Source organism: Schistocerca cancellata, chromosome 1 (genome assembly GCF_023864275.1).
Source record: "Schistocerca cancellata isolate TAMUIC-IGC-003103 chromosome 1, iqSchCanc2.1, whole genome shotgun sequence".
Taxonomy (NCBI): Eukaryota; Metazoa; Arthropoda; class Insecta; order Orthoptera; family Acrididae; genus Schistocerca; species Schistocerca cancellata.
The window spans coordinates 315,120,374-315,138,517 of NC_064626.1; the positions used below are offsets into that span (position 1 = coordinate 315,120,374).

The 18,144-nt window shown below is 43.0% G+C and overlaps 1 protein-coding gene across 1 annotated transcript in view; it reads left to right on the top strand.

Annotated features, from left to right (window-relative positions):
• LOC126173466 (vasopressin V2 receptor-like) overlaps positions 1-18,144 on the top strand; it is a 218,578-nt gene that overhangs the window by 85,820 nt on the left and 114,614 nt on the right. Inside the window, exon 2 of the mRNA XM_049920961.1 lies at positions 1,235-1,352. Coding sequence (XP_049776918.1) covers positions 1,235-1,352 — 118 coding nt within the window. The remainder of the gene's footprint in view (positions 1-1,234; positions 1,353-18,144) is intronic.

Consider the following 18,144-nt stretch of genomic DNA (forward strand, 5'->3'; position numbering starts at 1 on the left):
CATCGGACCACTGTCACATTTAAATGCTCCACAAATCTGGATATTGCACGATTCGATTACCCAGCCATATGGAGACCCAAAATGAGGCACCTTTCAAACTCGTCGTGTGTTGACAACGCTATCTCACAGAATTACATGAAATATCAGTGCCCTTCGCACTGATCACGCTACATCTGTCGCTGTTGACGACCCTGGTAACAACATTAACAGGAGCAACATTAAACAGGAACAACACTAATGGATTCCATCAATGGCTTTTGCTGTTGTCGCACCATTTCGCCAGCACACTTCAATGCATCTGTCAGCCATGCCATAGCAGAACCGTGCCTGCAGGAAATCCGGAACACATACTCGTTTCAGAGAATGTCCCAATCTTACTGTGCAATGGTCTTAGCCTGGGGTGAGGTGGGTGACTTACTTTCGGAAGCCTCTACGTATCATCGTGGACTAGGAATGCGGACACCGGTAAATTTCCTAATGAAGGATAGCCGATATTCCACTTACGACTCGAATCTTGTATACTTCAAGGTGAGGAACACGTTGCCCCTGCCTGCTGGGGCGTTCGGGACCACGCAGTTCTGGAACATCCTGTATTTTTAAGTTGAAAATGTCGGCTCAACCTCCTATTTACTGTTGAAGAAATTCTGAAATATATGCGTTTCGACGGTCTTCATCATCAAAATAACTGTCCAAGAATCTCTAAGGCCTTGACCTTCGAAAAGCAAAAATTTTAGCATTTTTCGCACTGTAAATAGGTGGTTGATCCGAAATTTTATCTTTGGCTGTAACAACCACGACGTCATACCAATTGTTGATAAAATCCGAACATGTGTATTGTAGTAATGAGGAAATGAGGAAACCTAATGATAATTAATGAAATTGTCACTCTGCAGCGGAGTGTGCGCTCATATGAAACTTCCTGGCAGAGTAAAACTGTGTGCCGGACCGAGACTCGAACTCAGGGCCTTTGCCTTCCGCGGGCAAGTGCTGTACCATCTGAGCTACCCAAGCACGACTCACGCCCCGTCCCCAAAGCTTCATTTCTGCCAGTGCCTCGTCTCTACCTCCTAGGGAAAGGTCCCGAGTTCGAGTCTCGGTCCGACACACAGTTTTAATCTTCCAGGAAGTTCCTAATGACAATGAGTTTATGAATTTTACACGTGGGTGCTCACGTATTTTTGTTGTGTTTCGCGGTAAGAGCCAGCGAGCGTTTGACGGTGGTGTGTGCCCGCAGGCGGTGGGCCGGCCGGCGGATGTACTTCTTCATGGCGCAGCTGAGCGTCGCCGACCTGCTCAACGGGCTGCTCAACGTGCTGCCGCAGCTCGCCTGGGAGATCACCTTCCGCTGGAAGGTGAGCGACGATCGATGAATCCCTCCACCAACACCTGTCCACCACACACGCTCACACCCCTCGCGCACCACAGCCCTTTGGGTCTGCACATCGTCTTCTTGCTACTTTAATTACGTATTGCTTCCAGTTGACACTGGCGAGTCACACTAATGTGATCACCTCACAAAATCCTAAATAAACAACTTTTGTAGGGCGGACTGTTGCATGATATGCAGAATGAGAGTCACTGATATTCTGGGAGGTGCTGAGAGGGAGGTGGAGCCATGCTGACTCAAGCGGCGTGGCCAGTTGTGCTGGGTTTCTCGGTAGGGAGTCCATGACACGAAAAGTCCGATCGAGATGGCCCCACGGATCTGTATTGGATTTAAATCCGGGGAGTTTGCGGCCAGGGGAGTATGGTAAACTCATCCTGGTGCCCTTCACACCACGCATGTATACTGCGACTTGTGTGACGCATGGCATCGTCCTACTAGTAGATGTGCCAGGGGAAATCAGACTACATGTGCGGGTTGACATGGTCCTCAAAGATAGATTCATACTTTTGTTGATCCGCTATGCCTCCCAGAATGACACGATCACGAGGAAATATATCACAAAAACATTATCCGAAGCGTAACGTTGTTGTAGTGTGTTACCTGAAAACGCCTCCTGTCACCACTCAGTGGACTCTAGTTGTGGTTTCGATATGCAAATTCCAGCCTTCATCGCCGATGAACAAATGGCTCAAATGGCTCTGAGCACTATGGGACTTAACATCTGAGGTCATCAGTCCCCTAGAACTTAGAACTACTTAAACCTAACTAACCTAAGGACATCACACAGATCCACGCCCGAGGTAGGATTCGAACCTGCGACCGTAGCGGTCGCGTGGTTCCAGACTGAAGCGCCTAGAACCGCTCTGCCACAACGGGCGTCGCCGATGAACAACGCTCGACATGGGTGCACGAGCCTGTTGCAGAGGCCTATACGCAGCAACGTTTCCTTTGTTCATCTGGGCGATCAGTTGCCCAGGAGTTGCACGTTTATTCATCCATACACATCTCCGCAGCCGTCGTTCACAGCTATCATCTACAGCCCCTCGTGACCCACTGTTACCTCCACACCTGTTTTGTACAGCGCCATTTTCCCATCCACAATACACTTTAACCACGGAAGCACGCAAACAGTTTACAAACTTAGCCGTTCTGAAATGCTTCCACCCTTTGCATGAAAGTCAATGATTATGCCGTTTAGGACGTCAGATAAATCACTCCGTCTCCGCATTACAACAACTGCACTGTTTTCCACGCCCGTCCCCCCCAATCGCCACCGACATTCTCTATATACCCTCCACTGCTAGTGCTGCCACCTGCCGTCTGTGAATGGTCATTGCTCGTTGACGTCGCATATAGACGGTGGTCACATTAATGTGACTGGACCCTGTATGACCCCTGGAGGTAAGCGACCAAATTGTTTTGGGGCCGTCAGCCTTTCAACTGGTGTGATCGCAAGAACCACGACTTCTTATCCTATGCTAACCCCTTTGTGTCAGGCTACCAAGCGTCCACGACAATTTGTTGGATATATTACATCTCTGTCTTCCCCAAGAGCTTTTGCCATTTACAGCTCTCTCTAGTACCACAGAAGTTATTCCTTGACGTCTTAATACAGATCTTATAATCCTATCTCTCTTTCCAGTATACTATAAACAACACTGCTAACCTCCATATTTCTTACCTCATCAGTTCACTTACTTAACAGCATGCTTCAGTAACATTAAATCCCTCGATTCTCTTCTTTCCCATCTTTCTAGAGTACATCACTGAATTCCGTTCAGTGCTGTTCTCTAGACGTATATTCTCAGATACTTTGCCCTCAAGACCTGTGTTTGATAACAGAAGACTTCTTTTGGCAATTAGTGCCGTGTTTGCCTGAGGTAATCTGTTCCTCATACCCTCCTTCCTTCCTCAGCCATGCCTCATATTGATTCCAAAGTAGTAGAATGAATTCACTTCCTCCGTTATTGCTAATATCACTTCTTCTACTTGTCAATACTTTTATTTTTCTCTGCGTAATTCTCAGTTCATATTCTGTGTTCGTCAGATTGTTCATTCAATTCATCAGGTCCTGTAGTACCTCCTAACCTTCACTGAAGGTAGCAAGGACATTCATTTGTTTTTGCCTTATGTGTGTTCAAATGTTCAAATGTGTGTGAAATCTTATGGGACTTAACTGCTAAGGTCATCAGTCCCTAAGCTTACACACTACTTAACCTAAATTATCCTAAGGACGAACAATACACCCATGCCCGAGGGACCAGCCGCACAGTTCATGACTGCAGCGCCCTAGACCTCTCGACTAATCCCGCACGGCTTGCCTTATGTATAGCAGCGTTTAGCGTTGAGAGCGTGCCAGGGTACGTTATTATTATCTTTCCACCCTGAATATTAATCCCTCATCTGAATCTTGTTTTTATTTACAGTATACGGGAATCAGATAAAACGTAGTGACAACACTACCGTAACACTAAGGGTGTGTGTCAAATGGAATGCGTGCTGTTTGTGGCTGACAGCAAAAGTCAGTTGAAGTAGTGCAGTCGGCGACACCAGATGTGTCTGAGCCGGATGCAGTGCGAGCTCTCTGTAAGGGCGGGAGGACAATTCAAGCGCCATAACAGGTGATAACCACAGTTTGCTAATGCAGTTTCTTGCCACGTAACCTCCGCCCCACTCTTCGTTCAAGATTCAACTACCGTGCCAAACTTGGTCAAACCTGAAGCAGAGTAGCATGGTTCAATCTGGATGTGGTTACGCCTTGAAGAAGTGGAGTTTCTGATCATCTGCTGACTACGTCCGTCGAGCGGAGGAGCAAACAAGAAAATATACTGTCAAGCAGCATTTGATACTGATCTTAAGACTCTATACCAAATGACTCCGAACGCTCTGGACGGGTTGCCAAATTTCACTGAGAGAGGTATATTGTTATTTCTTCTCTGTAAATGTGTACTATATCCTTGAGTTGCGCTTTTTTACAGTCCTTGGGCCCTTGAAAGCATGCTGGCCTGCTGGCCTGCTGCCAACGACAGTTGCCCTAGCCGCTGCAGAAGGATCGCCACCTGACAAAACCCAGGAAAAGAGCAGCATCAAATATTTTTGATTGGCGTTAAATGATGATAATTTCATTGCAGAAATTTTAGTAGATCTACAAGTGCTAAACCCTTGTATTTTATTCTGTGGAACTGGGGACCTAGATACGACGGAGAGGCTTCGTCCCTGCCGTAGCCCTCAATGGCTACAGCAGTCTACTATCCCCAACACCGCCCCACACCGAACCCAGGGTTAATGTGCAGTTCGGTCCCCAGTGCCCCCCCCCCCCTACAAAATGATGGGGGGATTCTGCAGAAAGTGTGAGCGGTTCTTTCTCTAAGCTGTTCATTTTTGGAACAAGCCTGCAATCCACCACTGTTCCAGGACTTAAGCCCTTGTGATTTCAGCTTGATTTCTAAGATGAAGCCGGCCTCGGTGGTCTCGCGGTTCTAGGCGCGCAGTCCGGAACCATGCGACTGCTACGGTCGCAGGTTCGAATCCTGCCTCGGGCATGGATGTGTGTGATGTCCTTAGGTTAGTTAGGTTTAAGTAGTTCTAAGTTCTAGGGGACTGATGACCACAGCTGTTAAGGCCCATAGTGCTCAGAGCCATCAGCCATCTAAGATGAAGGAAGCACTTCTTGGCATTCGTTTCGGAACTGTTACAGAGATTCGGAAAGTAGACCTCTCCTCTCGAACTATCAACACAACTGGCGCTGCTAAAGCTATCCTATGAGTTCCACATCACTGACAACTAGTTATACACAATTCTAGTGACTACTCTGAAGGACACCAAAACTTTGAAACATTTAACTAATTTGTATAAGTTATAAATAAATATTTTCCACCATTAAAGTTCCAACTGTCGTATTTTATCGCCCACATTTGACTTTTGTACCAGGCTACATACCGAATATCTTTATAAACAGCTTCCTGAAACTTAAATGAGTACTCTGTGCTAAAATTTCTCGTTCTCGGAAGTACTTTTTCTTCTATCCCGCCTGGGAGGCGGCGCGTGGGTAAGGAACAGGAACAGGAAAATATACTAATCTCTCGGCACTGCAGATACAGTTACGGCGCCTTTACTAGCGGATAACATATGCAAACATATTACATAGCTTGCATGGTGGTGCGAAGTTGAAGCGAAGTGTCCTGGCTGTCTGCAACTGATCAAATGGGCTGAAGCAGTCGCGGAGCTCGTAGACCTCTACAGCGCCGGCTAGAGGATGCTGTCGTCGGTGTCTCTCGTAGTGCCAACCTAGCAGAGCGGAACTACGTTGTGGCATCGTAGCTATCGATACCACTCTTTTCTTGCTACTGTCGATCAGTATCTTATAACTTCTCTACAGAGCCCTGTTCTTCTTAGATAATGACACGTATTTGTTTCTGCTCTACTTGTAGAATTGTAGCATTCTACCATTGTCTTCGGAAACTCTCATTGATAATTTTCTCTATGAACAAAACACACACACACACACACACACACACACACACACACACACACACACACACACACACACATTACGTCTTCACGGCACCAGGTCTCAACTAGTACTCTCTACACTGTACTGTTTTGGAATTACATTTACTAAAAATAAAGGCAGGATATAACCTCACCAATTCATCCGCATGGATTTCCTACAAGATATTCCTAAATACTGAAGCTATGTCTCCTTACACTGAGAAATACATAATTTTACAATATTCTTAATAACATAACCCTTTTAACAAAATAAACAGAACAATACACATTTGCAACCGAGCGACGTCAAATCGATTCAGGTAAATACCGGGATGGTTCTTTGAAAGTGCATGGTCAACTTCCGTCCCAATCCTTCCCTAATCGGATGGGACCGACGAACTCTCTATTTGGTCCCCTCCCCCAAATCAACCAACCAATATATACATTTACATATTTCACAGAGATGGTTCATGAACTTCTACAACATCGTTAGTTGCAACTTTAGCCTCTAGGAGGCAGAACGTTACAGTGACTTCCTATGTTAACGTCACTTCACAACATTTGTTCTCAATACACCCACTAGATGGAGTATGTGTATACTTTGGTGTGTTCTATGCCGCACCACCTTACTCATGAAAGCAGTCAAGTGCCTAAGTATTGCCAACGATTATGATGCAATGTTATTACGAAAAAAATTATATGGTTGTAAGTTTACTCGTAATGATACTTGTATCCCCCCGTGAACCATGGACCTTGCCGTTGGTGGGGAGGCTTGCGTGCCTCAGCGATACAGATAGCCGTACCGTAGGTGCAACCACAACGGAGGGGTATCTGTTGCGAGGCCAGACAAACGCGTGGTTCCTGAAGAGGGGCAGCAGCCTTTTCAGTAGTTGCAGGGGCAAGAGTCTGGATGATCTGGCGTTCTCACACTAACCAAAACGGCCTTGCTGTGCTGGTACTGCGAACGGCTGAAAGCAAGGGGAAACTACAGCCGTAATTTTTCCCGAGGGCATGCAGCTTTACTGTACGGTTAAATAATGATGGCGTCCTCTTGGGTAAAATATTCCGGAGGTAAAATAGTCCCCCATTCGGATCTCCGGGCGGGGACTACTCAGGAGGACGTCGTTATCAGGAGAAATAAAACTGGTGTTCTATGGATCGGAGCGTGGAATGTCAGATCCCTTAATCGGGCAGGTAGGTTAGAAAATTTAAAAAGGGAAATGGATAGGTTAAAGATAGATACAGTGGGAATTAGTGAAGTTCGGTGGCAGGAGGAACAAGACTTCTGGTCAGGTGACTACAGGGTTATAAATACAAAATCAAATAGGGGTAATGCAGGAGTAGGTTTAATAATGAATAAAAAAATAGGAGTGCGGGTAAGCTACTACAAAAAGCATAGTGAACGCATTATTGTGGCCAAGATAGACACGAAGCCCACGCCTACTACAGTAGCACAAGTTTATATGCCAACTAGCTCTGCAGATGACAAAGAAATTGAAGAAATGTATGATGAAATCAAAGAAATTATTCAGATAGTGAAGGGAAACTGCAAAAAGGTGCGAATTTAAGGAGATGGGACCTGGATAAACTGACTAAACCAGAGGATGTACAGAGATTCAGAAAGAGCATAAGGGAACAATTGACAGGAATGGGGGAAAGAAATACAGTAGAAGAAGAATGGGTAGTAGGAAAAGGGAGAGAAGGAAACGTAGTAGGTGAATATGGATTGGGGCTAAGAAATGAAAGAGGAAGCCGCCTGGTAGAATAGCTAACACTTGGTTCAAGAATCATGGAAGAAGCCTGGAGATACTGACACGTTTTAGATAGATTATATAATGGTAAGACAGAGATTTAGGAACCAGGTTTTAAATTGTAAGACATTTCCAGGAGCAGATGTGGACTCTGACCACATTCTATTGGTTATGAACTGTAGATTAAAACTGAAGAAACTGCAAAAAGGTGCGAATTTAAGGAGATGGGACCAGGATAAACTGACTAAACCAGAGGTTGTACAGAGTTTCAGGGAGAGCATAAGGGAACAATTGACAGGAATGGGGGAAAGAAATACAGTAGAAGAAGAATGGGTAGGTTTGAGGGATGAAGTTGTGAAGGCAGCAGAGGATCAAGTACGTAAAAAGACGAGGGCTAGTAGAACTCATGGGTAACAGAAGAAATATTGAATTTAATTGATGAAAGGAGAAAATATAAAAATGCAGATAATGAAGCAGGCAAAAAGGAATACAAACGTCTCAAAAATGAGATCGACAGGAAGTGCAAATATGCTAAGCAGGGATGGCTAGAGGACAAATCTCACTAGGGGTAAGATAGATACTGCCTACAGGAAAATTAAAGAGACCTTTGGAGAAAAGGAACCACTTGGATGAATATCAAGAGCTCAGATGGAAACCCAGTTCTAAGCAAAGAAGGGAAAGCAGAAAGGTGGAAGGAGTATATAGAGGGTCTATACAAGGGCGATGTACTTGAGGACAATATTATGGAAACGGAAGTGGAGGTAGATGAAGATGAAATGGGAGATATGATAGTGTGTGAAGAGTTTGACAGAGCACTGAAAGACCTGAGTCGAAACAAGGCCCCGGGAGTAGACAACATTCCATTAGAACTACTGACAGCCTTGGGAGAGCCAGTCCTGACAAAACTCTACCATCTGGTGAGCAAGATGTATGAGGCCGGCGAAATACCGCCAGACTTCAAGAAGAATATAACAGTTCCAATCCCAAAGAAGGCAGGTGTTAATAGATGTGAAAATTACCGAACTATCAGTTTAATAAGCCACAGCCGCAAAATACTAACACGAATTCTTTACAGACGAATGGAAAAACTAGTAGAAGCCAACCTCGGGGAAGATCAGTATGGATTCCGTAGAAATATTGGAACACGTGAGGGAATACTGACCCTACGACTCATCTTAGAAGCTAGATTAAGGAAAGGCTAACCTGCATTTCTAGCATTTGTAGACTTAGAGAAAGCTTTTGACAATGTGTACTGGAATACTCTCTTTCAGATTCTGAAGGTGGCAGGGGTAAAATACAGGGAATGAAAGGCTATTTACAATTTATACAGAAATCAGATGGCAGTTATAAGAGTCGAGGGGCACGAAAGGGAAGCAGTGTTTGTGAAGGGAGTGAGATAGGATTGTAGCCTTTCCCCGATGTTATTCAATCTGTGTATTGAGCAAGCAGTGAAGGAAACAAAAGAAAAATTCGGAGTAGGTATTAAAATCCATGGAGAAGACATTGTAATTCTGTCAGAGACAGCGAAGGACTTGGAAGAGCAGTTGAACGGAATGGATAGTGTCTTGAAAGGAGGATATAACATGAACATCAACAAAAGCAAAACGAGGATAATGGAATGTAGTCGAATTAAGTCAGGTGATGCTGAGGGAATTAGATTAGGAAATGAGACACTTAAAGTAGTAAAGGAGTTTTGCTATTTGGGGAGCAAAATAACTGATGGTCGAAGTAGAGAGGATATAAAATGTAGACTGGCAATGGCAAGGAAAGCTTTTCTGTAGAAGAGAAATTTGTTTACTTCGAGTATAGATATAAGTGTCAGGAAGTCATTTCTGAAAGTATTTGTATGGAGTGTAGCCATGAATGGAAGTGAAACATGGACGATAAATAGTTAAGACAAGAAGAGAATAGAAGCTTTCGAAATGTGGTGCCACAGAAGAATGCTGAAGACCACATAATTAATGAGGAGGTGCTAAATAGGATTGAGGAGAAGAGAAGTTTGTGGCACAACTTGACTAGATTGAGGGATCGGTTGGTAGGACATGTTCTGAGGCATCAAGGGATCACCAATTTAGTATTGGAGGGCAGCGTGGAAGGTAAAAATCGTAGAGGGAGACCAAGAGATGAATACACTAAGCAGATTCAAAAGGATGTAGGTTGCAGTAGGTACTGGGAGATGAAGAAGGTTGCACAGAATAGAGTAGCATGGAGAGCTGCATCAAATCAGTCTCAGGACTGAAGACCACAACAACAACAGATACTTGTATCGTTACAATTACATGATTAAACAATTCTATTGGAGCAAAACGAACTTGAACTATCTGTTGGATATTTATCAATCACTGATGACATATTTTGCTCGAATGCTAACTTGTAGAGCTCATTTAGACATACGTTGTGCCTCCCTCGTGAGGCTTCGGTTCAAGTGACGTTGATGAACTCAGATTATCTCTTGGTGCAGACAATGCCATTAAACTTCGAATCAGTACCTTTTCATCAGTTTTGAGATGTACCCATATAATACTCAGCATTCTATTGTAAGACCACATTTCCAAATCATTTATCCTCTTATTATCTGTACAGATTATCGGCCACATTTGACTTCTGTACGAGGCTGCATACAGAATATCTTTAGAAACAACTTCCTGAAACTTAAATCTGTACTCTTTGCTAAAATTTCTCGTTCTCGGAAGTACTTTTCTTGCTTCTCTACTTCGGTCGTCGTCGGCGATTTTGGTGCCCAAGTAGGTTATTTAAATAGGGGTATGAAAGGAGCACTAATGTTGGCAGCTGCCTTGGCCGTCCCAGAGGTCATCGCCCGCTTTCAGACCTCAACATTAACGCGGAGAACGCCAGGCGCCTTAACCCAACACGGGAAGAATGCTGGAGGCGCCCTCCCTGCACTATGTGAGGAACGCGCCCTGACGTCGCTGCAACACACCCCCGCCTCCTACGCTGCCCTCAGGAATTCTGCTCGTTCCAAACTCTACCCCTCCAGACAGGAATTTCAAATCACCTCCTTTACTGAGGGCCTAGTCCACCCAGGTTCTTTACAACCCCAAATCTGTCCTGATACTTTATCTCAACAGAGCCTTACTCCTCGTTTTCGCGATAAGTTTAACTGACCTAACACGGAGTCGACCTGTTCAGCTTTCTCCATAACATTCCCTTCAAGTTTTGTACTTTTGTAGCATTCGGCACAGGTTGCCCGTCGTCTTCTGGAAACTTTCACTCTTGTTCATGCAACTGTCGTGTTCTAACGCGTACATAGTCTGCGGTCTACTCTGAAGCGCGTGGTTATGCCTTAAGGACTTGTATATATTTTCCTTTCGTTCATGTCATGAGTCATTACGTAGACAACCTACCCTCAGTATAATTTAAACATTATTATCTAGATTTTAAGTATGTACGACGTCTAAAGACAAGATTTTCAGTTTTATAAGACTAAAATAATACCTTGGTACAAGTATAATTAATTATCATAGTGAAAACACTAGTAATAACAATTATTTAGCCTTATAAATTACTTAGAGGCCGATGCATCTATATATCTAAACCTTTAAGCTTTCAGAGTCAAGGTCAGACTGGTGCGTCGATAGTAGGTATAGCATTATTGGACAGGTTAATAAGAATTTTCCTCTAGGGTGCAAGAATAGGTCCATTTTCGAGCCTTAAAACTATCATCGATCCCTTCAGCTGAAGCGTTATCTTTATAAACTTCCAATGAATCACTAAAGAGATAACTATTTCACAACACAGTTTTAAGAAACTGTGTCTACAACGATGGTTTCAATATAGATCATTGAATGAGATTTTCACTCTGCTGCGGAGTGTGCGCTGCTGATATGAAACTTCCTGGCAGGTTAAAACTGTGTGCCGGACCGAGACTCGAACTCGGCACCTTTGCCTTTCGCGGGCAAGTGCTCTACCAACTGTGCTACCCAAGCACGACTCGCGCCCCGCCCTCACAGCTTTACTTCTGCCAGTACCTCGTCTCCTACCTTACAAACTTTAAAGAAGTTCTCCTGCGAACCTTGCAGAACTTGCACTCCTGAAAGAAAGGAAGGTAGGAGACGAGGTACTGGCAGAAGTAAAGCTGTGGGGGCGGGACGTGAGTCGTGCTTGGGCAGCTCAGTTGGTAGAGCACTTGCCCGCGAAAGGCAAAGGTCCCGAGTTCGAGTCTCGGTCCGGCACACAGTTTTAACCTGCCAGAGAGTTTCATAGGTCATAGATTTCATTCATTTAGAATTAAAAAGTATTTAACAATTGACTCAGTAATTCACTACAGCTTAAATCTTTTGTAATAACAGAAATTTATGAAATTCAGAAATCCATATACCAAATTCCAAAACACTCTGACGAAAAAAAAAAAGAAATCAGAACGACAAGGAGGAATTATGAGACATAAACGGAGGTTGGAACGCGTGTTTTTATACATGAATGATGAGGTCTATTCAAATTTTGCGCCAGTCGCATAAGAGTGGCGCTAGTAGTGCCTCTATGAGGATGCAAATCAGTCTTGTTTTGAATACCTGTTGTAACAGCTTTGAGCGTTATTTACCTTTGAGATTGAACGTCGGGTGTTGATATTAGTCAAGTCCAAAGGCGTCATCATCAAACCCTCAGTGTGTTTGAACGAGGTCGTGTAATGGGGTTACGAGAAGCTGAAAGTTCCTTCCGCTATATTGCAGAAAGACTTGGCAGGAATGTAACCAATGTACATGATTCCTGGCAGCAGTGGTCGCGAGAACGTACGGTCGCTAGAGGACTAGGCTTCCGAAGACCACGTGGCACTACCGAGAGGGAAGACCATCGCGTTCGGTGTATGGCTGTAGCGTATAGTACTGCATCTGCAGTAGCAGTTTGATTAGCAGTTGGCACCACAGTTACAAATCGGGTACTTCAACGACAGCTCCGAGACACACGTGCATTCCCCTGACTCCAAACCACCAGCATTTGCGACTTAACTGGCATCAGGCGAGAGCTCGTTGGGGGACAGGGTAGAGGTCTGTTATGTTCTCTCAAGAAATATGGGTCTGCCTTGGCGCCAGTGACGGCTTTGTGTTGGTCAGGAAGAGGCAAGTCGAGGGAGTGCGACCAACCTGTCTGAGTGCTAGACACACTGTACCTACACCGTGAGTTAGGGCGTGGGGTGCGATTTCGTATAACAGCAGGAACACTTTCATGCTTATCCCATTCACCCTGTCTGCAAATTTGTATGTCAGTCTGGTGAGTGGACCTGTTGTGCTGTCATTCTTGAATAGTATTCCAGGGTGTATTTTCCAACAAGATAACGATTGGTCACATACCGCTGTTATAGTCCAATATGCTCTACAGAGCATATCACCATATCTGTCTCCAATCGAGCACATACGAGACATCTTCGGACGACAACTGCAGCGTCATCCACAAAGAACAAACAGTGTTAACCATGTCTGTACTAATCGACTAAGTGTAACAGGCATGGAACTCCATCCTACTAACATCCGGCACCTGCACAACACAATGCATGCACGTTTGCGTGCTTGCATTCAACATTCTGGTGGTTGCACCGGTTATTAATGTACCAGCATTTGACATTTACAATGGCTTGTCTCTCGCTTGCACTTACCAGCGATCTTGCAATCTTAATCACTTAAATATGTTACCTAGAAAAATGTACTCCCGAAATTTCATTACTCTAAATTAATTATTTCCCGTCATAGTTGATAAGTTTCATCCACTTTATCTGTCCTTAATCGTAGTAATGCGGCTCGTTCTGAACGTCACAGTGCAAATTATCGAATAATTTTGTCTCTATAGGAAAAATGACTCAGTTTATATTTCATGAAAGACCCTTTCAAAATTGGGAATCTTTTTAAAATAAACTGAAGTGATTGTGAAATCGTTATTTCCGCGCTTCATATATGGATGAGACTTAACACTTGATTTTCTCAGCACTTGTCCGTCCACTACTAAGCTCTCTCTAACACTTTCACAATTGTAAATCGCGTTATTCGTGTTTTCCGTAAATTATTTGAAGTAAATACTCACATAGCACATGCATCAAAAATAAGGCCGATTTCCTTTCCACAACCTTGGACAGTTGCTAAATCTAACATCGACATTAAACTATGACTATCACGTCTTTCCATGAAGTTATTTGTGATATTCCTGTATCATTAGTCTTGTATTATTATAACTGCGTTGCTCTCTTAAAATCATAGATCATTTTACAGTTACAATGTCTAGTAGTATATCATCATACCTAGTTTCAGAACAATTTGACAGGATCCAACTGGATCTCTGCTGTTAATACAGTTTCGATGTGTTACCTCTTCTGCAAATGATACATTCTTATACAGCAGCAGTAGAGAATATTATAAACTCTTTCAGTTCTAATAAAATATTAAACTCGACAGAGCCGTTTTCCTCGAAAATAAATGCTATATAGACAGTCACGCCAGTCACCTAAATAGTACCAGAGAGTTGTTTTAATGTTGTTACTCCTCGTATATGCTACATACATGTACTGTACCTGTAAGGTACTGACTGTATCACAACGGGTTGAGATAGATCGTAGTCTTTCGAAAGCGTAGTGTGCTTAAATGAGATCTGACACATTCCAACAATTGAAAGTCAGTCGTAATGGCACTGGACATGCTTTAACGCATCGCTTTTAATCGTATTTATCACACGAAATGAACAAGATATAGCCCAATATGAAGGCCACATTTAGACAGATTAGCTTCTATTATTTTCTTTAACATGCATATGCAAATCTGCAAATGTACACATTACTGTGGTTATATCTTGTCTCGCTGACTTAAAAGTGACGCAGAATGTGTTATCTTAATTTTCTCATGCTTCTTATTTAACGTATTCAAATTAAATTAAATAACTTTATTTCTTTCCTTCTTGGTGTTGGGTAGAAATCAGCCATCACCTTTCTTTTTATAGTCCGCAGCTCGTGGTCGTGCGGTAGCGTTCTCGCTTCCCACGCCCGGGTTCCCGGGTTCAATTCCCGGCGGGATCAGGGATTTTCTCTGCCTCGTGATGACTGGGCGTTGTGTGATGTCCTTAGGTTAGTTAGGTTTAAGTAGTTCTAGGGAACTGATGAGCATAGATGTTAAGTGCCATAGTGCTCAGAGCCATTTGAACCACTTTTCTTTTTATAAACAAGGTGATTTAAAATATTTTTGCAAGTTGTCCTACCTGTTTACTTAGTTGCATAGCTTATGTCACCGTTTTAAGAAATATACGTTTACGCTGTTAATGCACTTTACTGTGAACGCTGTGCACAAAGTTAAATCTGGAGCGAACATTTTAACGCAACAGTCGTTGTATGAGGTGCGTGGGGCTCCACTGCACACTAACTCATGTTGGCAGCAATGACACAGAATCCATTAAGTAGCAGATACCGTGTTGGGTAGAAATCAGCCATCACCTTTCTTTTTATAGTCCGCAGCTCGTGGTCGTGCGGTAGCGTTCTCGCTTCCCACGCCCGGGTTCCCGGGTTCAATTCCCGGCGGGATCAGGGATTTTCTCTGCCTCGTGATGACTGGGTGTTGTGTGATGTCCTTAGGTTAGTTAGGTTTAAGTAGTTCTAGGGAACTGATGAGCATAGATGTTAAGTCCCATAGTGCTCAGAGCCATTTGAACCACTTTTCTTTTTATAAACAAGGTGATTTAAAATATTTTTGCAAGTTGTCCTACCTGTTTACTTAGTTGCATAGCTTATGTCACCGTTTTAAGAAATATACGTTTACGCTGTTAATGCACTTTACTGTGAACGCTGTGCACAAAGTTAAATCTGGAGCGAACATTTTAACGCAACAGTCGTTGTATGAGGTGCGTGGGGCTCCACTGCACACTAACTCATGTTGGCAGCAATGACACAGAATCCATTAAGTAGCAGATACCGTCTTGTGTTAACAGTTTCATTGCCAGGCGCACAAGTATAAGTAAAAGCATTATGCAGTTGTGTAAGATAAAAATGCGTTGAACTAATTAGTGAACTTAAAATAACTCGAAATAATTGTTGAAGATGGTCAGTTCCCAGTTCTAAGTGCAGTACAGCAAATACTTTTGCTAGGGAGTTGCTTTCCTCGTAAATAAGTCACATTATGAACGTTATTTTTCAAAATAGCACCAAATATCGTACCAGATCACCTAGTGTGTCTAAACGATAGGATTGAGACTGTTCGTGTGTTATTTGTTCACTTGGTGTGAATACCACGAAGAGCTAGACAAGGATTTGTTTCAATATTTAGAATGTATACCATGTCTAATTTTTTTAGATTTCTGTATGATGTACGCTGGTGAATAGTACACTTTTACCATATCTGCGACCCGGATTAATAAATTAAAAAATCGGATCAGTTTCACTGTTGTGCAACTGTGCGCTGTAGGCACACAGCTTTTGCCGAGTTCATTTCAAAATCTTGCCTTCGAAAAGATCTTTATCAATATAAGGCAGGAACACAGAGATAAGGAGACATTAACCGCCAATATCCGGGGATCTGAAGAACAAAAACCGTGTATCAACGCCAAAAAATCACATGTTACATCTTCCCTAATAAGGTCTTACGTCTTTCTAGCAAACTAACAGAAAAACTTAATATATTTAATTGTTAAGAGGAACATAACTCAGGAGAAAAGATTTCCTGAAAGTCAGCATAAACGAAAGAAAGGAAAAATCGAGAACTAAAAACTGTCTATCAGAAAAGATGTCAGGAAAATAAAAATCCACTATTTATGGAAACAGGATGGACAAGAAATGTTACTAGTTATTGCACCCACCACCGTTAACACGCCAATAAAGTAATTTCTGCGCGTGTAGTGTACCTGTTTGCAAGAAAGAATCGATCTTTGACGCTAGATAAAGCCAATGCCGAATTTCACGCGTACGCTGCGTGAAACTTGTGTGTAATCAGCCGGTTTATCTTATGCATTGCTCCGAAAGATAGCCCTGAAGGTAATACGTAATGACACAGTAATTACTCGTGCGTCGTTGCCGCATAGGTGGTATGAGAACTTTCGGCTCGAGCAGTATTTGGGTCTGGCGTCGTATTATCGCAGAGCTAAACCGAACGAAGTGGTGCAGTGGTTAGCAAATCACAGAAAAATTTAATGTAGACAGCCAGACGGAAGATGATTTCCGTGAATCACTTAAGGCAAATTCCAGGACAATTCCTTTGAAAAGGCGTGGCCGATTTCCACCCCCATCCTTTTCTAATCCGAGCTTGCGCTCCGTCTTTAATGGTTCTGCGCTCGATGAGACGTTAAATACTGTTCTTCCTTCTTTCGTAAAGTTAAGATACGTCCACAGAGAGGGATACGTTTGGCCTCCTGCCACTGAAATAACGAAACTGTCTACTTAACTCGGTTCTCCCTCCGAATTTTCAACGGTTAGTTGCAGGAACGAAAACGATACATTCGCAAAGACGAGCAACATGTATTTTATTGAACTTGTTGGCTATCTAGGGAAGGTTGAATACTGGTGTATGTTGCCGTTCGTATAAAAACGATGATCTTCCACGGACTCTTCTCATGACTTGAAACCACGAAACATTCGGTAACTCAGAGAACATCTTTCCTACTATCATCACTTCATTCAATCGTTTGTTTCAAGCAATTCATTTTTACAACGACCATTATGAAAACCGTCTTGCGCTGAAGAAGATGAACATTTATTTAGTGATGACTGGTTTCGGACTGCTTGTCCATTATCAGATCAGCCATAGATGTAAGTCTTGCGTTACAACAGTCAGAGCGGAACCCCAAACTCGCTCTGACAGTTAGCGATGATTACATGTAAAGGAAACGTTATCTGCTAGCACGCTTTTCGATTTCATCGCCAGTTTTCCACTTGTACGACTGGTGTAACGCAAGACTGACATTTATGACTGTAGTCCGAAACCGGTCATCAATAAATAAATGTCCATCCCCTTGAACGTAAGACGGTCTCCTTAAAGCGTTTGTTAATGGTTCTCTCAACAGTTGCAGTATTTAGTTGACAGAAACATTAATAAAAGCTTTAAGAAATTTAATTAAAGTTGCTGTTCCGTGTCAACGAAATGTTGAAACTGAAGAGTTAAGACGATGTTCATAGTGATTACTGTAATCACAAAAAAGTTACGGGTCCATTCCAACCCCGTAATGCTGGTGATGCAGAAATTCATTTTTAGCTTTAGCACAAGTTGATCGAAGGATTTACTCCAGACCACAGAAGCCAATTTTTCATCTAGCTGCATCATTATCAGTTCTTCACAATTTTATCTAAATCACTTATAAGGGAACATTGGTATGTGACATATGGCATTCGATATACTATTACCATTGGCCTTCCTATTTCATTTCTATATGGCATTCGATTTACTGTTACGATTTGTCTTCCTATTTCATTCTTTCATCGTGTTTGAAAAGAGCGAGTGCATGGCAAACATATGAGACGGGTATTATTCAAGGTGACTTTTGGATACGTTTGGAAATGTCACCCGCAGAAAGTATGGATAACGAAAATTACTCTTCCTT